At 46.6% G+C, this 23,652-nt stretch overlaps 1 protein-coding gene across 1 annotated transcript in view; it reads left to right on the top strand.

The window, feature by feature from the left end:
• rnf216 (ring finger protein 216) overlaps window positions 1-23,652 on the top strand; it is a 28,579-nt gene that overhangs the window by 4,337 nt on the left and 590 nt on the right. The window contains exons 2-16 of the mRNA XM_008292026.1: window positions 1,496-1,626; window positions 1,851-3,197; window positions 3,950-4,026; window positions 4,471-4,579; window positions 5,766-5,927; window positions 6,031-6,142; window positions 6,894-7,027; window positions 7,593-7,643; window positions 9,105-9,242; window positions 10,766-10,914; window positions 11,944-12,022; window positions 19,415-19,512; window positions 22,343-22,565; window positions 23,165-23,234; window positions 23,491-23,642. Of these exons, the coding sequence (XP_008290248.1) occupies window positions 1,496-1,626; window positions 1,851-3,197; window positions 3,950-4,026; window positions 4,471-4,579; window positions 5,766-5,927; window positions 6,031-6,142; window positions 6,894-7,027; window positions 7,593-7,643; window positions 9,105-9,242; window positions 10,766-10,914; window positions 11,944-12,022; window positions 19,415-19,512; window positions 22,343-22,565; window positions 23,165-23,234; window positions 23,491-23,642 (3,032 nt within the window). The remainder of the gene's footprint in view (window positions 1-1,495; window positions 1,627-1,850; window positions 3,198-3,949; window positions 4,027-4,470; window positions 4,580-5,765; window positions 5,928-6,030; window positions 6,143-6,893; window positions 7,028-7,592; window positions 7,644-9,104; window positions 9,243-10,765; window positions 10,915-11,943; window positions 12,023-19,414; window positions 19,513-22,342; window positions 22,566-23,164; window positions 23,235-23,490; window positions 23,643-23,652) is intronic.

The following is a 23,652-nucleotide window of genomic DNA, read 5'->3' as shown; positions in this document are numbered from 1 at the left end:
TACTGGACTGTTGTGTTTGTTAAAGATCCTCCTGAGCTTTTCAGAAACTCCTGCAACATAAGGGATGACTATGTTGTTTGGTTTCTTGGTCTTTTCTTAACGTGTCATTACGGAACATGCTCCAGCAGCCAAAGCTCTGTTCCCAGCAGTGCAGTGATCAGGTTTTGTCTCCCTTGTGTTGAGAATTTACGTGTGGTGGTGGGACGTTCCTGATTTTCATGCAGAGGATCATCCTTTAGAGGGGTAGATTGTAGACCAGGTTGTTTTTCTGAAGCTGCAATAGACAGACGTCGTCTAAACGCCACCACAGTTTAGTGATCTTACCTGAATGCTTGACATGCACGAGGAGACGCTGCAGTTTCCTTTGGTTCCCTAAATGCCTCACATGCGTCTCGTCTCCACTCAGACACTGCAGTGGACACGGCTCAGATCAGTATGCGGCCAACAGTTGGTTTGAAAAAAGAAATAAGGCATTCCAGAGTTTAGGGCGTGTGGTTAAAGTGAGTGATTTTATCTCTCAGAGCAGGCTGCACACACACACTGAACTACTGAAGGTCAGCTGCACCAGTGCAACCAATAAAAGTGTTCTGTTGCACACAGTTTTGATCGCATGCATGAGCCCTGTTAGTAGAGCCATCTCTGGCCATCTCTGGGACACACTATCAGAGTGTGTGTTTGCTCATTTTCCTGCCTGACAGCACTGATCGTAGCGCCACGTTGCACAATGTGGTGGCACGGTGTCGTAACGCACAGTAAAGATCAAATCATCAGATCAGGTAGTTTGTAGCGTGCGTCCAGATGTGACTACGACGGCAACGGTTTAGATGACACCAAACCCTCATGTCAACCGCAGGTGTTGCTTTGATAACAAAAAGTGTGGTTTGAATGTAGGTCTGAGCAGCTAATCAAAGTATTATCAACAATCAGAGTTTAATATCAGGCTGTAAGGTGGCTCAGTGGTTAGCACCGTGGCCTCACAGCTAGAAGGTCGCCGGATGGCGTCCCGGTGAGGACACCCGGGATCTTCCTGCGTGGAGTCTCCATGTTCTCCCCGTGCAGCGTGGGTTCTCTCCGGGTTCTCCGGCTTCCTCCCACAGTCCAGAAACATGCTGAGGTTAATTGGTGATTGTAAATTGTCCGTAGGTGTGAATGTGAGTGTGCTTGGTTGTCTGTCTCTAAGTGTAGCCCTGTGATAGACTGGTTACCTGTCCAGGTGAACCTGCCTTCACCCTGAGTCAGCTGGGATAGGCTCCGCCCCCCATGACCCTGGTGAGGGTTAAGGTGTAGAGATGATGGATAATGGATATGTGCTAGTTGTTGTTGGTATGTGGGGATCCGGACAAGCGAAGAATTCCCATATGAAACTTCAGCAATGGCTGTTATCATGATCTCTCTTCTGCTTTTGTCTCTTCCATGCGCTCTGTCGTAGATATTCAATACAACTCTTTGTTTTCCTCCTTCATCCACTAAATGCTAATGCTAACTTACTGTGCAGGCTCGTGTTCCCGTCAGAGGGAGCTCATCACTATTTCTGATGACTCGGACGAAGAGCCCGTGACTTTGGTACCTGGCAGTCCTGTTTTAGTCCCAGATGATGCGGATGATGACGATATCAGCATACTGGAGGTGAATATAAACCTTTACTATGCGTGTTACTGAGGGTTGTGTTTAAATCCTCCCTCTTCATATTTAAAAGGCAGCGTTTTAGAGAACAAAACCTGTTTCTGTTGAGCAGCTGGCGAGTTACTGATACTGGTACTGATTTCGGAAACTGAAGTGTTAACAGCAAGTTGTGACAGAAGCAGCCTGATGTGTTCATGTGTTCGTCTCCTTCCTGTGTTTTCTCTCAGCCACTAACTCCTGCACGCAGACATGTGATTCGTCCAGCAGCGAAGTGGAGCGGGGCCTCGCACAACCTCATTCAAGTCGTAGGTGAAAGTAGCCTAACCTCTGGGATTCCCTCAGGGGACCATGGCTCTGCCCCCTCTACCTCCAGAGATGCCAAGGCCACCAAGGCCACCCAACCAGCCATACGAACACAGACAGTGCAGTCCAGCACATCTGGACAGACACTGCCACAGCCTGGCCCTTCATCACACACACTCTCTCAGCCAAGACTGAACACAAACTCACAGCAACAGGAAGGTACGTCAGCACATACAAATGTGGAGCTTCATGCAGTTTCTTCTGTCCACACCCCATCTACCTCCACCAATGCCAAGGCTAATGCCATCTCATCCAGACAGCTTGTGCAAGTACTTGTCCAACCTCAGCCCAGCACATCTGGACTCCCACAGCCACAAGCCGGCTCGTCAGCACACTTAGCAGTGGAGCGCCAGGCGAGTACATCTGCCAGCGCCACACAGCACACTTGTGTTGCTGCAGTGACTGTGTCAGGTTCATCTAAGACTCAAGAAAAGGCTACGACAAGTAGTCTCACACAAGACAATCCTCAGGCCAGTACTTCATCTGCACATGCCCAGTCTCACACACAGACGCAGCCTCAACCCGGTACATCGTCACAGGTCCAGTTGACTGGAACCACGTCCCTGCAGCCCAACGTCACCCAGGAGAAGGCGGTGAAGATAGTTGTTCTTCCACAGCAGCCTAGCATCCAGGCCTCTGCTCTGGTAACACAGCCCCAGCTGCAGGTCGTCCCCCAGAACCTGCCGCAGCACATTTCCCTTAATCAAATGCAGGGCAATCTCATTCAGATTGAACCCCAACCCCTGGCCCAGGCTCCTGCCCAGCCCGCAGTCCAGCCCCCGGAAGCCCTTCAGGTCATACCAGTGATCCCCCCTGCAGTTCTAATCGCTGCAGCCCCAGAGAGACTCGGTACTCCAGAGGCAGGGCACCGGATCATCCTGGGGAGCCAGCCGCCTGGGAACGCTGTTCCCAATCCTCCACCACAGGCTGGTGGCCCCAGTGCGATTCCACCACGCTGGAACCTCAACATCAGGGTGCCTAATGTGAACTCTAACCCTCCAGCTCCCGCCCCGCCAGCCTCCTACGGCGGAGGGGTGGCTCGCATCATTCTGGCCCCAAACCTAGAAAGGGTTAATCCAGCCCCTGCTCTGGTCGCGGTCCCTCCTGCACCAGAGGACATTCCCCGAATAGAGGATGCAAGACCTGGACCCTCTGTGCCACAAGGGAGACCAGAGCAGCAGCCTCACGTCAGAACCCTGATCTCTGGTGTTGTAAGTATTGCACATCCTGAACTGTGAGTGTCGCTGTTTCCTGTCTGTCATCAGTGAAGTGACTTTAACTGTGTGGCAGCTGTCTCTCATATCCATTCAGACTACATTCTTCTTTTCTGCCTCTTTCACGTTTTACATCACGTCTCTCTGGAAACTCGTGCACATTGAAACCAGACACATGATACGAGCTCACAGAACAGGAACCAGGAGTGGAAAGCCCTCCTTGTGAGAGAGCATTTCTGCTTTGTGTGCATAAAACGCCCTCCGATGAGCACGGCGATGTGACCAGTGCTTAACCGAGCCTACGTGTTCGCTACTGTTCAGCACTCGCTCAGACATGTGGTTGAATTTAGAGGACAGTGGTTGATAAGTCCACTCCTCTCATTGGTCACTTTCAGCAGCCACAGTCTTGGGCCTGTCTCCGACCCGCTGACAGAAGTGCAGGAAGTCCTGGATGTTGTCCTTCAGTAAACCTCACGTTACTGTACTGTAGGAATTAAAGTTGTTTTGCACATGTAGAGAAGAAAAAGTCCAACATGTACATCTGAATTACAGCAGAGTAGGAGCACAAGTTAGCAAAGTATTAAAATACTCGAGTACAAGTTCCCCCACATTGAACACTTTCTTGAGTAAATGTACTTAGTTACTTTACACCACTGCCCTCTGACCTATGTGTTTAAATAGAATACTTGTGGATGCTGTAGCTGAGGCTAATCAGACGATATATTGAACTCTCTGTGTATCCTCCACAGTTGGATCTACTCCCAGATGTCCAGGAAGCCTATGTAGCAGAACTGATCCACCAGAATAATGTGAAAGACTTGAATGTGTAAGAAACGTTGACGTTTTTCCTCCTTGGCCTCAAACAGAACTTTGATAAGTGAATAAGGAAACCATGGTACCTCTACTGTGTTCTGTGTGACTGTCTATAGAAGTGGGTTCTGTATAAATGCATCATGTATGTCTGAAGCATCACAGCGCCGACCTGCAGCCTCTCATCTGAGCCGAACTCTGTGCTGCTCACAGAACCAATCTGGTTTGATTCCTGCTGCAGTTTTAAGAGTCTAGTCCCCTTAATTTAATTGTGTAATTAATCAGATGGTGTTTTTTCAGTGTGAACCAGAAGCTAGACTGTAGTTCTGTCTCACTTATTGTACAGTTATTAACGCTGAGGATAATTCATTATCTTGAATCATTTCTTCTGAAGCCTGTTGCGTGTGGTTGAATCTGTGCGAGCTCGTTCTCATTCAGCTCCCCTGCACTCTGTTTCCAGTATCTGTAACCTGCTGTTAGAAAATCCGAAGTATCCGCGGAGGGAGACGGCAGCCGCCTCAGCAGCTCCCTCCAGCATCCTGCTGGAGCCTGGAGACACCCAGACGGAGGTGAGGCTTTGTGTGTGTCCGCCAGACCCACAAGAACATACAACATGTAAAAGGAGGTGCTGTGTTCATAATTAATACAGTTTTGTAAAGGTAATGTTTACAGTGTTTTACTACGACACGAGCACAGTCAGTAGTTATGTGAAGTGTGTATGCAAATTAAAGTTGGAAAACCGTTTCCTTCTTACATGAGTACACCGGTCAGACATGTTTCTGGTTATGCAGCTATGTTTGGTATTCGTCACCACATTATGACCTTGTGCTGTGGTTGAACAGAGTTGGGAAGCTGGTTGAGAATCGGAGCGAGCAATCTGACCGATCATACAGAACCACAGTCCAGGATAGGAATCGCAGTTCTCCCACCAGCATATGGTTGCCTTGACTTGATCTCAAGGCTGGAGGCCAAATCTTACGTCTCTACATCCTGTTTTCACTCTGATTTTACTTTGAAAGTTCTGAGGGAAGTAGTCATTTGTATCTCTGCTACCTTGACCCTCCTTTTCTCATGTTTCCAACCTGCAGACTGGACAAGCTGTGGTCGTACAGCTGCAGCATGTCTGTTCTCCTGCTACAGTCGTAACGTACTGCAGTGCAGCTGGTGATGGTCGTTAGCGATCTCATCATGAGTAAACTTTAGAAAGAGAACAGTTAAGCAAAGTACGCAGGTGTTATTAGCAAAAAGCTCTGCTGACCCCTTCATACCGTAGATACTTCACTATTTACATTTTTATTTTTGTCTATCTGCTCCATATGAACACAGCCTGCACCTGATTCCAGTTCAGATGAAAAAGAGTTCTGACAGGACTGCTGAGTTACTAAAGGCCTGTTGGTTGCACCAAAGAGTTTTTGTTTGTGCAAACGTGTTTTTTTGGCAGTGTTTTCAAATGAGACTTACAGAATAAAGTTAGTTTCATAGAGTATCACAATTTGCCCAGTTGAAAATCCAGTGACACTATTTTCTTGATTCTGGATCTGCTAAATGGTGTAACTCTGGTGATTGGTTGTGAAGCTAACAGGCCGTTCCAACCTCCTGGTCGTTTTTAGGGTTCATGCTGTTTGGTTTAAAATCTGTGTCTTATGCATTTGTTTTGTATCTTCAAACCAGTTAAACAAGGTGAATGAAACTCAGATTTATGCGTACAAGTTCTTGCTGACATTGACGTTGTTGCCTGCGTTGTTGCTTTTTCAGGTGACTGAGGACTTGTTCGATTATACCAAGCTGGGAACTGTGGGACCAGAAGTTGTGATGCAGGCCGCCGACTTGCTCATGGCAGATTTCAGGATGCTCAGCTGTCAGGATATCAAATGGGCCCTTAATGCCCTGAAGGGACACTATGCAATCACACGCAAGGTAAGCATCTCAGGAATGCCACTTCAGTTCTCCCCGTTCTCTATTTACCTGTTCTCGTTTCCAACTGCCTCTTTGATTCCCCCATTCGCTTCCTTGCTTCCAGGCCTTATGTGAAGCTCTGAAGAAGTGGCAGGAATCAGGCGACCCATCAGGAAAGAGAAGACGGAGCAGGACTTCATCGGAGCGCTGCTACATAGATTTCCATTTTGAGCATGGTAAGCTAACTTTCTCACTTCCTCCTTGTTGCAGGTCCAGATAGGTGCTATCATCTCTGCCCCTGCACATGCATTCTATAGGTATACATGAGTACGCCTCATCAAATGGAGACTTTGCGAACAACCTTCTGTTAGCTGCACATCTCACTCTCCCCTCCCACTACCTATGTGTTTTTCAAAAATACTCGTCACTACAGGAAGCAGCAGCCCCCAAGCAGCAGCCTGCCACACTGAAAACGTTCTGATGGAGATTAGGATCGTGCAAATAAGCAGCTCTGCAGTTTTTACAGTCACACTGTTCACCTGCCTGCATGCATGTTCCATCAAAATATTCCCCTGTCACTATTTAAGGGACCTCATCGCTTAGCACCGCCTAAGAGGATTACGGCTGATTTAAAGTAACACAAACAGGCCAGCAGACGAAGGATGAGGTGCAGCTAGACCAGGTTACACAGCGCTGATGGTCTGACTGTGACAGACCAGGTCTACGTACTAGTTGTGCATGTTGTAGGTTTTGTTTCTGTGCACACTTAAAGTTAAGTTTCACAAGTGAGTCGTTGTTGATAAAGTCTTTCTGCTATTCTTCAGTTCACACAGGATTTAGTAAATGAGTTTTATGGAGCTGCAGATGCATCATGGGAAGGAAACCTTTTTTGTCTTTGGTTTCTGTTTTATCCGTGTGCTGTGGAAGGGCTCATGATTTAATACATGCAGTCTCTCTCGCTCACTAGAGTCCTTCTTTGTCCACCAGGTTCGCTGAAGTTTGAAAAAAGGATGTATTTCCTGGAGAACGACCGACGTTACTGCCGGACGTACAGCAATCTGGAGGCATCTGTGCAGAAGGAGCTGTCGTTCTACCAGCAGAAGGCCAAGGAATGGGCAGAGGTAGACGCACAAACGCCCTGCAACGACACTAAAGTCATGATATGGCTGCTGAAACGTGTCTGGTTTATAAGAATCTAACTGTCAGGATCATCAAACAAACATTTTACAGCCTTTACATCTGAATAGCTCAACATTAGTGTAAAAAAACCTCAGTTTAAGTAGCATGACGCATGCTTATGAACAGATTAAGAATCACTTCTGTGCAGCGTCTGTTTTATCCTGACGAGCAGTAAACCTGCATCGCGCTTCATGTTGAACGGAGGATTTTTGAGGCTAAGGTTTGGCTGTTCAGATTCCAAACACTAGACTCTGAAAGTCACACCATTGTGAATGTCTGACCAATGAGGCACTGAAATAGCTGGAGGTCATGTACTGGACAGCGTGGCTCTGGTCCTGATCCAGCCCTGGAACTTTACACCTACTGTAGGAGAGTCACAGCAGTGGGACACACGGTAGTCCTCAGGAGTCCCGTTTTTACAGTCTATTGTTTTCTGAGGTGGAGACTTGCCTTTTGTTTCCCACTTTCTTTGTGCACATGTTTACCAGCCTCTTTCTGTGTCTCCAGCATGAGGACTTTCTTCTGGCTCTGCAAGTCAATGAGGATGAATATAAGAAGGTAGGAACCACGAATACTCGAGCCACACTGTAGAAACAAAACAGTTGTGTGAACTCAACATTTCAAGGCAACTGTCTGCGCTGGATTTTGGGGTTTTGAGGCCAACTAAACATTTTACTTTTACATTGTTCATGTGTAATGTAGCTTAAATGTTTTAGTTACACAAACTAAGAATTCTGAAAAACAAAAGTTGTGCCAACTTATTATTTTGTGTTCAGAAAACGTCCATGAAGGGGCGCCTCGTTTCCTACTTGCGTCCTAGCTAGCTAGCTAAAGTCCAAGGTGGCTAACATGTCAGTAATGACCATGCCTTATTAAACCAACAGAAATACTAAAGCTACATAACCGCGAATCAGCTCACAATCAATCACAAAGCTGGAGTTTCAACACACTGCTCCAATAACATACTCGCCTATAAGGAGATAAAATCCACACAGGACACGAGAACAGGACAAATGGCCGCTCAAGCGTGAATTTGAAAGTGGAGATGTGGCCCCTGTAGATGTGAGCTGGAGACCCCGTTCTTCGCTGATGCATAAGCTCCAGCCTCAATCCTATAACTTTAAGTTTTGTCAACCAAACTTTTGAAATGAGACCAACTTTACACGACAGACGTAGTGAAGGCGGCTGGAATAACTACTTTGATGTTGTTTGCAGCACAACAGAACATTTTTTATTTACTTACCCAAAAACTCCTTTTCAGGCCAACAGTTATAAGTTTTCATTTCTTCAGTGCAGTCTGGTGTCCCCTTCATAAGGATTCATACGCTGTGTAAGGACACACTTAAATCATATAAGGATGGACAGTTGGAACCAAAAGTATGAACCCACTGAGGGGGGATTCACAATCACTCCCTAACTGATCCCATCAATATCCCAGGAGTTTAGTTGAACTGGTGTCATACTGGGATGATTAATGGTTCCCGTATTTTATTTTTTATGAGCAGTGTATATGGTTATTGTGCTAAAAAAGTGTCCTTCTATTCAATGTGACTAAACCTGATGTGGTTGTTTTTTCTAGAAATGACTTCTTTGTGTGTGTTATAATATAAAATGATGTTTCCTGATGCGTCTAACTCGTAACACGACGTCTTATTGGCAGTTCATGTTGATGAATAAATGAGTAGTCGCCACTGGTTTTTACAAAAGACTGCATGTGTAGAAGTTGTTGTTCTTATTCCACATCATGTGACGAGGATGGTGCTGGATAGACTGTACATTAACTCAGCTTCATGGTTTATGCTGATTACACTCAGAATAACAGGGATCCAGAGTCCCACGTATTCAAACAACTTAGTTTAATTTGTGAAATGTTTAAACCCTTTAAAGCCAGTTTCTACTAGAACATGTCCTGGACTAACATCCTTTTAGGCTTGTTTTACTCTCCTAACCTCTTTTAAGCACCATGAGGACCAGTTTTATGAAGAGATGAAACACGTCTTTGTCTGGTTCTTCCTCCAGGACGGTCAGCTGATCGAGTGTGGCTGCTGCTACGGGGAGTTTGCGTTTGAGAAGATGACACAGTGTTCGGACGGTCACCTGTTCTGCAAAGAGTGCCTGGTCAAATACGCTCAGGAGGCAGTGTTCGGCTCTGGGAAGGTACGGACACACAGCCGCCGCTTTCATCGCACTGGAGTAGAGTTTGAATGCTAATGTTGCCTGGCAACTACCATGACCGTGTCCTTCTGAGCTGGAGGATGGCTGCACAATGTGATGAGCAGGGAAACACATCTGAATGCTGCCCTAACAAGTTCAGATATCAGCCGGGAAGGAGGTGAACTTTGTGGTTCTCTATGACAGAGTAATTGTCTTTACATTTTAGCTTGTTATCAATGTGCATATATTTAATTTAATCCTCTGCAGAGAGATTTACATACTTTGCTAACATAAAAAAGGATATTTGTCATTCAGGGACGGTGCTGTTGAAGCAACAGTGGAGGGTTTTAACTGTGTGACAGCTCTTTTAGTTAGACATATAAAATAGAGTTTCCAGGTTTTAGGTTGCCTCTGTCCAACCTAATGTAGTCCAGGCCTGTAGTACATCCGGTTCCTGGTAAGGTGTCGGTTATATGCGTCACCGTTGTGTGTGTTTCTGTGGGTGAGGCTATATCCACACTAATGCACAACCATCTGAAGCCAGACAGGAAAGTTAGCCTCATGTCAGAAGTACAGCAGAGACGGTGAGGTCAGCAGAGCCTGTTGTTCATCAGCCGTGTTGAACTAACCGCTGTTAATCAATACGTCTTTGTTTTCTTCTGAGCGCGACAAATCAGGGAAGGACACGTCGTCACCGTTAGAACCCCGTCAGAACGTAAACACGGTTGTCCGCGTCAGAGTTTCCTGAAGTCTTGGGTTCATACGGACTAAAACACGAGCCCAGAGTTTCCAAACTAAAACAAGAGTCAGCACCGTTTCCCAGCAGGACGCCTGCATGTCCTGCTATCTCCTCATGTCTTAATAAATCATGAGCGCTCCATTATGCTCTGTTCAGACACTCAGCTGCTGAGCTGCTCGATCAGCAGGTGAAGAGCTCAGGTTGTGTGATCGTCTCGTAGCAATCGCTTGAATTTAGCTGCTACGAAACACAGGTTTGGTTATTATTAAAGTAGCTGAAGCAGATATAAACCATAAGAGAGGTGCTGTTATGTTATCTAGCTCTGTGTTTCTGCTCACATTCGATAAGTAGGGCTTTTTAAAGCAGGACTTCTAGAGTGTGATAATAGAACGTTTCCTAAGTGAAGGAATGTGTCAGAGAAGTGGCAGCATGTGGTTGAAATGCAATAAAAAGTCCCCGTTCAGCTCATTTGTCCATGAAGTCCTCATGCAGTCTTCAGTTATATCAAACATAAAAGCATGTACGTATCATCAGGAACATCATTCATTCATGTAGAAAGAGGATTTCATGCTTGTAGTAACTCGAACCGCCTGCCCCGTAAAGAATCAGAAAATCAAACTGGAATCGAGTCGGATCATTGAAACACAAACAATATTCAGCCGTAGATGCTACACATGGCAGAAGTTATGCGTCTGGTGTGGATGCAGTCTGAGTTCAGTCAGCTGAAGGTGGCTGCAGACAAACATTTGTATTTGCTCACGTGAGTGGCTGTGTGTTCGTGTTGCAGCTGGAGCTGAGCTGCATGGAGGGCGGCTGCCCGTGCTCCTACCCTGTGTGTGAGCTGGAGAAGGTCCTACCAGAGAACATACTGTGTAAATACTACGAGAGGCAGGCGGAGGAGGCGGTCGCTGCCACCTGCGCTGACGAGCTAGTGAGGTGAGTGTTGGTGTGTGTGGATATCACAGCCGTCTGCCTGTAATTCAGCTGGATTAAGAGTTTTAATATGCCCTGAAAATAGACTCTCTTTACATAATGTGGCTGTGACTCAAGCCCAGTAATTGCAAGGCAGACAGTTCAACCGCTGACCCGTCCATGTGTCCTCGGGTCCGACACTGGGCACATGTCACTGCCAATAGCAGGCGAGCACCTAGCATAGCAGCTCCACCTAGCTAAGGTTAAAAGGTTTATATAAGTGTGACCATAGACAGAATGTTTTGGTTGAGAAATCATCAGCAAAACCAGTAATGAGAGACTCTAGTTGCAGTTCTTCTCTTGTACCTAGAACTTAATATTCTATCTATCTAATTAGCTAGCTAATTTTAGTGATTAATCGATTATTGCCGTTATTCATCTATCCATTAAACTGTATGAAGTGATGAGGCAGAGGACAAAGGATGCATGTCTAAGTACGTAGTAGATGTACTTAGACTACATTCAGTCCTTGTTGGCCAGCAGAGGGCGCTGTGGGGGTGTAGCGAGCAGTGGGCCGCCATGACAAAGTCTTCTGTGGTGGTCACTGGCCTGTAGCCACAGCTCTCCTGTTACAGGTGTAGAAAACCAGGACAGCAGGAAGGTCCACTGTTCAACCACTGAACAATAATCAGTTACTGATTGACTGATTGGCTGTCCGTTAAGAAAACTGTTCAACATGTGCATTCCTATCTGTCTGTGTAGCTTTATTTTCAGGCCTTCTGCATCCGTGCAGTGTTCGTACATTTTAGCTGCTGAAGTTAATTAGTCATCTAATGTTCTGACTTCTGTGGCGGTCCCAGTCTGTTTGAATGTACCGTCCACTCAGTGGACATGTGGGTTCGCTCTCCTCTTGGTATAAAGGGAATCTGCACACTCATCAGGGAGCTGCCATAATGGCTCTGTGTCCTCACACTGAGATCCGTTTGTCTGTTGTGTTGTACACAGCTGCATCACCTTCACTCCTTTACTCTGCTTCCTCTCCTACCTTTGCAGATGTCCATTTTGCAACTTCCCCGCCTTGCTGGACAAAGACGTGTCTCTGTTCAGCTGCCCCAACCCGCGGTGCCGCAAGGTCAGTGCTGCTCTGTATTTGTTTAGCGCATTCTGGGGAAACAATGCTTTTGTATTCCCACTGCGTTGCCTCGACAAACCACGTTAGTGACAGAATATGTTCTCACTCAAACACACATTAACATGGTTTATACTTGGTGTTTTCATCCTCTGATGGTTTCATGTGACCAAACCTTCTGTACAAAAGATAAATCAGATCTTAATTTGAATTCAAGAGGAGGCAGCATGAATAATTAACTGCATCACGACTGTACGTCCTGCGTGCAGCAGCAGCAGCGTCCACTTCAGCATAACTCATGTGAGCGCAGCCTCGACATGAGACCGATGAACCCCAGTGAGTGAGAAAAGATTGAAGAGCAGCTTTTGGAGATGATGAACAATTACATCTGGCGAGGTCATCACCTCTGTCTCCTCTCTGTTTATTTCTGGCCCTCCTCCCACCGTCTGAGGAATGCAGGGGGAGGCGACGCTCTTTGTCTGCTCAAGCTGTCGCCAGAGTTCCAGTCAGAAATCTTCATTATTTGGTAGAAAACAAACACACAGTCATCTACAGGCTCACGCTCACCACACGAGCACAAAGTTCTGCACTTGTAAACATCTCACGCTCACTTCTTCACTCATTTATCTCTACATCCTCTGGAAGACAGGAAGAGATGGGAGCGTGTCACAACTCCTAAATAGATCAGTTAAAGTTTAGCCCATGTTTTAAAATTTTGCTGAAATGCATTTTCACTAAATCAGTTTGATCTTCTCAGGTGCTAAATTCACTTCCCTTTCTGTGTTTTATATCACTGTAACTGGGTATTTTCAAGTTGTCGGACTAAACAAACTGTTTCAAAACCCTATGTTCAGGACTGGGTTTGGATTTTTGTCGATTCTCTGACATTTCACATGAATCCAATAAGTGTTCGTTGTATTGCAGCTCCGTATTAAACACATTATAACTCTGCGGCCATGTTCACAGTAGTATGAGCGGTGTCCACTTTGATTTAGGTGTAAATATTTTCTACACAGTAGTACCGATGCTGTATTTTTGCAGGAGCTTATTTAATACCAGCCGACTCCTGAGATAGTCTCCAGTGTTGCAGTAAAGTTTAGTTTTTACTCTGACACGTCATTCAGATGTAAATGTGTGGATGTAAACCCACACAGAGTCTCAGACCATTTGTGTGAACAGATCTACCACCAAAGCAACTTGTGAATAGTGTTTTTAACAGTACAGTACTTGAGTAAATGTACTCGGTTACATTCCACAACCGGTGGCATTGCTCTTCAGTTGTAGTTCCAGATATTTGCACGTTGTTTTTCATGGTGCTTCTAAACTTTTCCACAGAGAGCGCCGGTGTTCCTGGTGGAAAAGTTTAGTGTGGAGTCTTGAGATGCTGTAATTCCCTCCATGAGCCTGTAGGTGGAGCCAGAGCTTCACAGTGGCCGCCCTGCAACGTGTTCATGCAGCTGCGCCCCATTACACGCTTGTACACACCTAGAAAGTCCGACAGGCTACAGACGTCTTTGGTTCTGTTCTGTTCTGTTGCTCATCTGCACTGTGATGACCGACAAACACTGATTTGGGTCAACATTAGGAGCCGATGTGTTGGAGCTGTTGTACTCGTCTTTCTTGAATATTTAGGAGTTTAAAAAGGGAACTGGTCATGGCGGGGTTTTTGTCAGTGATGCAAAAAGTTCCTTCTTCCTTAATGTGTGTAAGAATCAGGATGTTTGGTGAGACTGTTGTTGGAAAATGGAGTCTGGAGACAGATGGTTCATGTTTTACTATTAGCATGTGCCAGATTTTCCGTCGCTCTCTTTACCGGCTGCCAGGTGCAGCCAGACCGTTCTGTACTGCAGTGTAGTCTGGCTGCACCTCGTTACCCTTCTGCTAACGAGGAAACAACACTTTGTGTATTTCTTTAAAACAACGACTTGGGGCAGAGCTGAACCAAGGATGCAAGCGTCGGCATCCCCTCAGTCCTAATAATTACAACAATGAGTAAAATATGTGCTCACTCCTCTCATTAGGACAACGAACTCCAGACTAACTGCAGCTGGTCAGTGAGTAAAACGCAGCAAGTTGTGAACATCAATATTTCACCACAAAATCCTCCTTGCAGATCCGTTCTCTTTTATCAGTCAGATGTGCAAATGGCTGTGATAGAAGAGCAGCACAGAGAGTTTGTTTAGTTTAACAACCAAATGTACATTGTTCTGTTAAATAACACACACAGGCCTACTTTAGTGAGCTAGCTCGCTGGTACATTAAGCTAACTGGCATGTTTAAGTTAGATTTAAGTTAGATTGAACTCGTGGTTGCCTCCTCTGGAATGTGTAAATCTATGAAGTCGTCTCTTTCTGCACCCACCCCTCCACAGCTGGAAATGCTCGGCCGTGGCGATGACTTTATGTTGCACTCATGATCACCATATGTATGTATGTACGTGTTAAAAGGTAGAAAAAACAAAGCGTGATTTTCACTGGAGAGGGTGTTTAAACTGTCGGGCATGCTAGTGTGCTTTGAACTGAATCAATCATATTAATAATTATGATTATTTCATTAAACTGGTAAATAAAACAGCTGACCCGTGCATGTTCAGGTCTGACATTATCACAGTTCATGAGCAGTTTGTCAGATGATGTGGGCCTCTATGTAGGAGTATTTTCTTCTGACACGTGCAGCCATAGCAACCCTGAGTAGATGAATAACCCTGGTATATATATTTTAATCATATTTCCCATCAGCGCAGTCGAGGACAGTTGTTGTACAGTTGGCCCCACCGCCCGCTCCGTCTGAGCCCGGGGAGGGGCTTCATTATGTAACTGACACACTTCTGGAAGCCCACCTACCTCCCTGCATCCTGCTGCCTCATTGGCTGCCACGCCGTCCACTCCCCTCACACTGGTCTCTCACTGGTTGGACACACTTCCTCCTACATTTCAAATGTGGTTCAGATCAAATTTGACCCAGATTCTCCTCCCTTCCCCCCCCACCCCGGCCTCCTGCCCCTCTCCACTGCCTCCGTCTGACCCACACACACACTCATGTACATGCACAGCAGCGAGCGTTAATGTATTCCACATGTGGTAATGTGGACGTTTGTTCCTGGCCTGCGTGTGATTGTTTCGTAAAAAGCAGAGGAATGTGATATGTAGGCCACCAGAAGGCTACCACGGTGCAGCATGGGCTGAGCGTGAATCTGTGAGTGCTGCTCTACTTGGCCTCTGCTGCAAATCTCATGAATTCTGCCAAAGCATGCATCTGTTGCCATGTCAGGTACACACATCTCTTCCTCCCTGCCTTGTGATGTGCACTCAGGTTTGACTGCAGCAAAAGCCACCTCCCCACAAAAAAAAACCACACTCGTGCACACACTTGATGCAAGCCCCCCAATCAGAGGCTCTGCAAGCAGCCTGCACTGCCTTATAAGGGCTGCTGCAGCTACATGACGAGGAAGAAGAGAGAGGAAGACAGAGCGATTCGGAGGAGCAGAACATTTTACATGGGGTGGCACCAAGGTTTTGGCAGGCTGGCATTAGAGAGCAGAGTGTGGGGATCCCCTGATGGAAATACAGTACAAGCTCCATCGCTAAACTGATTCAACAGAGCTACACAAATGTACATTAATGACAGTTTGTTGATGCATTCGGCCCCAACTTTCCTGATAAAGGACAACATTAAGGGGACCAGTGCTCATACAGAAAGCAAACTGCACAGCTCATACCGTCTCTGCATGACCCATCAGAGCTCATCGTTCTGTATTAACAGCTAAATCCATCTTACTAATACTGAGAACAGCTCCCAGAGGGTCACTGGGAATATTTATGACATGACAAAGAACCGTATCAGTCAGTGGGGAAGGGATGCATCACCTTTGAATTTGATTTATCCAGAAAAAGAAGAGAGAAGGAAGTGGCCAAAATGATTACAGTGCATTGACATCCAACTGACCACAATCTGTTCATTACTGTTTTTCCAATCATGTCGTTCATCCATTTATTTTCCCTTTAGTTCAGTCATAACCACTGATGAAGCAGGACAGCTGCAGGGTTTTTCCTACAGAGACGCCACCAAAGAGGTCTTAGTTTTGTTCACTGGGTTAGAGACGTCAGAGATAACAGGAAAATGAATAGATGTCTGTCAAATAAGGAGACACAGACTGGTTTGTGATCACTGTCGTGTGTATTTAGACGTTCTGAGACTGACTTTGCACATGCTTCATTAAATCTTTACAGATATCTAACATGAATGATTCACAAATACGTAGACAATACGTGTTTACATTCTAATCGGCAAACGTGCACGTTGCAGCTAAAAACATACCACGAGTCCTACAGCAGGATGATCCGTCCCTCTGTCTGCATCCGTCCCTCTGTCTGCATCCGTCTTTTTATTCCCTGCTTTTACTGAAAAAGCTTGAAACACCACATCTTGTGAAATGCGTCTGCAGGCCAGTGTAGCCGACAGTAGTTCAGGTGTGTAAGGGTGAAAATCATGTAATAGTATGCTACTTGCTAATCAGACTATCAGAGGATCTCGTAGCACTGTCTGGCATTAGGTAAGGTTTCAGTCCACGTGAGGGCAACATGAGTCTCGACCTTATAGATGCACGCTGCAGCTGAACTTCCAGCTCGTTGGTATTTACAACAGTCTCATCTCAACAATGCTCCTCCGTGTTACGTCTGGGAGGGAGGAAAAGAAACGCTGCTTAAAACAAATGCTTGTTATAGAAAGAGTCCGTTCTGATGATGGTGACAAACACAGAGAGACGTTCTCCCTCACTGTGTCCCACCACGGTGCTCGTCACACCTCAAGACGGATCATTGACGTGGAGCTACAGCCTGATCTGGAACCAGCTGCTATATCCTGTAAAAAGAGGAAAGTCACAACCTGTCAGAAACATCCACAGGCGCCCACTGTGGTAAAAGCATAGCACACCAACCTATCGTTAGATCTGTTGTTAAATGCACCTGAAGTCGCAGACGGCTGTTTATGAAGGAAGACTAGAACCTACAGACGACAGGAACATCTGCTATCAGCCACATCTTCTCATATATATTTAGATAAAGTGATCATTTCCACAATCCTCATCAGACTGTAGGGTCGGCACCGGCCGTCCTGGTAACACCGAGCATCCAGAGGAGAAAGAGCAAGACATGAATGGAGATGGAGCTGAAAGGGAGATGAGAAAGGAGGAAAGAGCTTAACGGAAAGGAGCGCCGAGAATGCAGCTGGAACAAGTTAGAACAGGCTGGAAGAAGAAATGAATGAGGAATAAATGTGGAGACTAAAAAGACGAAGGCTCACACACTTTTTAAAAACACGTTTTACTTTAAGTACACATTACAGCTGCTCTCACAGAGTACACACCGCTTCAGGCCGTATGCACACGATCAGGACGCTGGAGTTTGTCATGAAACTGCCTTAGACTTTGACTGTTAGCTGTTAGCTGTTAGCTGTTAGCGGTCCGTGTTGTCTGAGCGTCTGTATGAGCGTCTGTAATGGTTGGTCAGAGCGTCCAGGAAGGCAAACAGCAGCGTCTGACCACATGTACGAGGGAAACCTTTTGCATTCGCTGTCCTGTGTTTTGAGAAGTATTTGTTTGGCCCGGTGTGTATCATGGTAATACGGTTACTGGAGCGCAGCCAATCAGAGTCGTTCAACCAGCTGCCATTCAGTCATCATGAAGTTCTGCGTCTGTGCAACCTTTGACACAGTTCCGCCAAGTTTATTAAAACCAAACAAACAAAAAGCATCCGGAGGTGGGGCCGACACGCCCAGTACAAGGTTTGACTGTGACGTCAGCGGCTGTATTTTTAGCCGGGCTATAAGAGCTCAGGTGTGTTCCTGCTTTCAAACAGGTTCCAGACAGTCGAACACTCTCCTCTAGCTGCCCTCCTGCTTCCTGGGCTCTTTGCTACCACTAGAGGGCGTCATTCCCCACATTTTCACTCCAGTCCTTCACCGTCTTTTGTGTGATCTGTTGTTTCCTGCACCTCAGTCCAAATCTGCACACCTTGGCTCTGCTTTTTCTCTCCAAACACCCTGTTTTAGCTGAAATAACAGACCAGAGCGTATATTCTCTTCATGCTTTCATCTCGTCAGACACACTCGACTGTTTCACGCATCTCTCAGCTCAGATACTCCCTACGAATCCTAAACTGCTAAATGTTTAGAATGCTTGTTGTCTAGTTTCCATCTGTTTGCATTTAATTTGTTTCAGAAAAGTCTCCTCTCGCTTGAAGCTGTTAAACTGTGTCCAATATTTGCCTCTCAGGGTTTTTAGTGTGCCATCAGAGAGGCCAAATGCCAGCAGAAAGTCTGGCTTCTCCAGCCCAGTTCGCCACCCTCTGGCTGACCTTGTGCACACACACACACACACACACACACACACACACACACACGGTGAATACTGTGGAAGCCGACATACAGAAACAGCAGCCGCCACACACAGCGGTAGAAGTGCTGGGCTGGAGGTTGGAGGGTGTGTTCCTGACTAATGCAGGCTGTTCCGTGAGGTTAAGGGTCGGAGATATGGATCATACGGTGCTGCATCAGCTGTCATACGCCCCGCTCGTCAATATTAGATGAGCGGTTCAAATATTTATGGAGATCCGTGGGTAAGGGTAAGCAAGGCAGGAAGGAAGGCAGCCCCGAAGCAAACGTGTGTGAATCGTCTGCCCCACATGTGCTTCAGCCCAACATCGGCTGAAGGCTGACGAGACGAGGGAGGCTGCAGGAGGATGGAGTTCATGGAGTTGTTACTAGGCAACTAAGCAGTGAGTGGCAAGCATTTTGGCGCTGCACTCACACACACGTTTGCAGGGCGAGCCACACCTAAGTGTGTCTGTGCAAGTCTGAGTCCCTGCAGTGGCAGCACCAGCAGCATATAGAGCAGACTGTGGAGGGATGCTGCTCCTGCTGCAGCACTCGTCAGCAGTAATGGATAGCGGAGGATGGATGGATGGATGGATAGGTAGAAATGTGGGATAATCTTGATCAGGGTGGCGTTGCTCTACCTAATCTTGCTGTTCGATGGCGTAATGTATAACTGCTGACCTCGCTGCAGTGTGAACTTTATACGACTGTAATCACTTTATGCTGCTGTTGGTCGCTTCATGCAAACCCGGTTCACACAGTGCACATGACGACCACTGCTGCTGTCAGTTTAAATCTGCTTATTTTTTATTTAGCTTTTGTTTTTACACACTTCTACATGTTGTGTCATTTGGTTAAGGAGGATCATTTCCCTGGTTTGTGTCACAAGACAATAAACTGCTTGAATCTTGAATCGGTCACTAAGTGCTCTGAGCAGATGCTAATGAAACTCTGCTAGCGTCCTCCTTCTTTTCTTTCTCCTGCCACATCCCTCATCTTCTCCCTTCTTCTGTGTTTTTCTAGGAGAGCTGCAGAAAGTGCCACGTCCAGTGGAAGCAGCATGTGGGGAAGACCTGCGAGCAGGTCCTGGAGAGGGACGAGATCCGCATGAGGGTGGTCTTGTAAGTGGGTCACACACACCGTTTATCAGACCATCACTGAGCCACAACCTGCTCATGATCACACACAGGCCTCTGACTCACTCACTCAGGTACACCTTTTCCTTTAGGTTCTCTCTGTGCCTTTTGGTGCCAAGAACATTAAAGCTTGACCTGTCTTGTCAGCTCCCACACATGTAGGTCATTTCCTGACACATTATTTAAATGGCTGTAAGCAGGAATCACATTTTTAGCGTGTTCTTCACAAGGATGATCTGGGACTTCAAGTTAGTCACAGGAAGCTCTTCTGAGGCTCTGTTATGTGCAGTCGTAGATGATATTAGAATATCTGACTGCCTGGAAAGCAAACGATGCACCTGCCACAACACCAGACACATTTCTCTGAGACATTATCCTTTTCTAACATCGATTAAACGTTGATTCTCTTAGAGTGAAAGCCCCGTCGTGCTTTGGCCGCGCTCTGCAACGCAGACTGTCGGCTGTTTGATCACGCCGAGCTGTTTACCACAAATTGACCGTTTGCTCGCGGTTGTGGGTGGCGCAGTGTGATCGATGTGCATGCACACATTCATGCAGCTTAGCGTGGGAACATGAAACCCAGCGTGTTTTTGAAGCTACATCTGAAACGCGTCACATGTAAACTATCAGTAGACACAACAGTTCATCAGACGTCCTCCTGATGCCTCACATGCATCAGTGAAGGCTGCAGTTTACCCATGAAGCTACAGTTTACGGATGTTCCCTGAATGTGTCACGTGCAGGAGCTGTGCACACAGAAGCCTCAGACAGCTGTATGAGCTGAAATTAGTCTGGAAATACTAAAAAAAAAAAAAAGGCTTTTATCTCCATGAGCACAGTAGACAGACCTGCTAACCATCAGGTGTGACCAATAACACTGTTGGTGTTTCAGATTTTTTCATCTATTGTCTTTCTCACCCAGATGGTCACACTCTGGATCCCTAGCATACGGATTTTATTAAACACTTTAGTTCTTTTTTGTTTATCTTATTGAACCCTAAAAAAGCACAGAAACACTAAATATAGAAGAGCATAGAGGAAGCCCACCTTCTGAACGTCACATCTCAGAGGTGGTGTTCCGTCCTCTGCTCCGTCCGCTGTGATTTACACTCGTCACCACACTGACTGGTGATTTTCCTCATCGAGTCGACACCAGAAACACTCCTGTTACTGTCATTTTAAAGTCTCAGAAGCTTTTTACATTTTTTTTAACCCTTGAGCATTCTTGGTGCCCACTCGGATCCCAGGCCCTGGTCGTTTCCCAGGTTTCACATCTGGCTCTGAAAGGATGCTGCCTGAACCACTTATTTTCCCGGACGAGACTCCAGGAAGCGGAGAGGCCGGCTGCTTCCCGTCGCACAGCGGGCTCAGAGGCAGTACTTCCTGTTTTGAGGCGGTCACGTATCGTTTTACTTCCTGGTGCTGAAAGAGGCAGGAAGCGGCCCGGCAGACGGATCAGTGGGTCAGGGTTTGATGGTTGTAACAGGACAGAATCACAGCAGTGACAATAGGCCGCTCCAGGCTGGGTGGTTTGGTCTGAAACCAACAGGTGCTGGTAGTCCTGAATATGGAGGCAGAACAGAACCTGTAGATACAGATGTTTATTATCATGTTAAGACGTTCATGATGAGCGTCAGTGGATTCATAAATACAGCCTCATACTAAACACAGATCCGTCTAAAGGCGTGATGGTCCAGACTCATGAGGTCTGTGTCAAGAGAGAGTGTTGAGATTTACTGTTTTATAAACACAGGAGCCACAGCAGGAACTCCATCCATCCATCCATCCATCCATCATCTCTACACCGCTTAATCCTCACCAGGGTCATGGGGGGCTGGAGTCTATCCCAGCTGACTCAGGGTGAAGGCAGGTTCACCTGGACAGGTCCAACTCCATGCAATGACATATTTAAGTTTCCTTCTTTTGCATAACTGTCTGAGGAGACGTTCTGCCGTTCTGTAGAGACTATTTTTCTTCTGCTCTTAGCCTGAGTGGTCGTGTTTCTCAACCTTTCCCCTTAAAAATCCAAAGTCAGGTGGTGCACGTCCAGGTCACGGTTTTCACCTTTTCCTTCTTTAGGAACTCTGAGGGGACTTTGCAGATCTGCTTCAGATCATTCTGCTAGAATATTCCTCCGCCAAGCGTCTGGGTTCATCTTCTCAGCCAGGATATTCATGGTGCTTCTGTAAAGTTCCCCGACACGTTCACGTAGCTCCGTATCATCACAGTCCTGGTCTTATGTGACTAAACAGTGTGCTCCCAGTATACATCAGTTATTCATTTATTTACATTAGCAAAGTTTAATATTGCAGCTAAGAGCAGGTTAGGTTTGTTTTTCTTGGATGCTGTCTGTAGAAGTTGGTGTTACGCCTTAATGCTGATCCAATGAGCTCATGTTGGAAAACTGGAATATTTAACTTTATGTGTAATGAATGTAGGATACTTGAAAGTTTACGGTTTTGAATTAAATTACATTCATTATTTTTTGAGCTGCACCTGTGTATGAATGCACAATGTTTGGTCTCTTGGTGTCACAGTTTGTCACTTTTAATGTGGTCTACCATGAAGCTGTGGGTTATTTAAAGCTCTTCCCTCTGATCAGATGGACCCCAGTGATACGCTGCCTTTTATTTTCATTCCACTTCCTGTTACTGACTGTTACGGGGTCACAACCTGCTAGTTTACAACATGTACTTTACATTTTTATGTAATCAAAACCAGTGTGTGATGCAGTTGAAGCTCACTGGATGATCTGAACACGTCTCTATGTTCTGTTTTTAATCCTCTCCTGACTCTATTCTGTGTGTTTCTGCAGTGAGGAGCGCATGACGGCAGCTCGCGTCAGGAAGTGTGTCAAGTGTGGGACGGGCCTGGTCAAGTCGGAGGGCTGCAACCGGATGTCGTGCCGCTGCGGCAGCTTCATGTGCTACCTCTGCCGAGAGCCCATCACCGGCTACAACCACTTCTGCCAGCACGCCCGCTCTCCTGGCGCGCCCTGCCGCCACTGCCGCAAGTGCTCCCTCTGGACGGATCCCACGGTGCGACCGTCGCTCATCAGCTTTGTCTGCGTGTCGTGGTGTCTTTGCATGTGCTCTCCTCTGTTTCCTTCTCCTGCTTTCTGACTTTGTGCTAATGGTAGCTTGAAGCTGTCAGAGGGGCTGTTAGCATCTGAGCCACACACATGTTGCTCCTGTCGTACGTTTCCTCACCGTGGCCTCGTTTATCAGTTTACACTTGGTTAGTCTTGTACCTCTGTGGAAGCAGCACGACGACGGCTGACAGTAGACACAACTCCATAACGTCTTAGACGCGATGAGCCATCTAAGGCCAGAAAACTAGCCCACAGGTGTTACCTTTATAAAAGACATTTTCATTTTTGCAACAAACTCAGTGTCTTTCACACAACTCTGCACATCAACTCTAGAAACACGTTTCACATCCTGACTGTGCATCATCTCCCCACAGCTTGTTCCTCTGTGTAGAAGCCCTGGTGGAGGTTTGTTGGATGCTGCATGTCGTATCCGTGACGTACTGCTCAGTGTGTTTTCATGCTGCCGCCACATTGCGTGTGTGATTAAACACGTTTTGCCTCAATGTTGTTGGAAAAGCAGCAACTTCTCTGTTTGTGTTTCTGCAGCAAGACGATGAGCGAATTATCCAGGAGATCCAGAAGGAAGGTGAAGCCGAGCTGAGCAAGAAGTGTGCAGGTGAGCGACCAGGAGGTTCATGGTCTCCGCTCTGTTTCTGGCTCATGTAGAAGTAGTGAGTGACGTCCCTGGCAGGAGAACGTAGCTCTGCAGCAGCGTTACTCTTCCTCTGCACCGTTTCCTCTTCTAACCTTTATTTATTCAGACGAGCTGGCAGCAGCGGTAGTTTTGGGAGAGTTTCCTGTGTTTGCTCTGGAGGGGGTGGAGGCATCATAGAGGTGCTTGTTCATGATGGTCTCTTTTCTTCTTCTCTCAGATAATTCAGGGAAGAGGGTGGGCCCACTCCTGGAGCCTGTGACGGATCCAAAGCGGCCACGTGTGGGTCCACCCCCAGAGAACCCCCCCAACCTGAACCCGGCGGCGCCTCCTCACCCTCAGGCGGTGCAAGCTCCCCTGTTCGTCCCCCCGCGTCCCCGCT

Source organism: Stegastes partitus, unplaced genomic scaffold (assembly GCF_000690725.1).
Source record: "Stegastes partitus isolate 25-593 unplaced genomic scaffold, Stegastes_partitus-1.0.2 Scaffold779, whole genome shotgun sequence".
Lineage (NCBI taxonomy): Eukaryota > Metazoa > Chordata > Actinopteri > Pomacentridae > Stegastes > Stegastes partitus.
The sequence above is the reverse complement of the archived record's forward strand: the minus strand, read 5'-3'. Positions and strand labels throughout refer to the sequence as shown.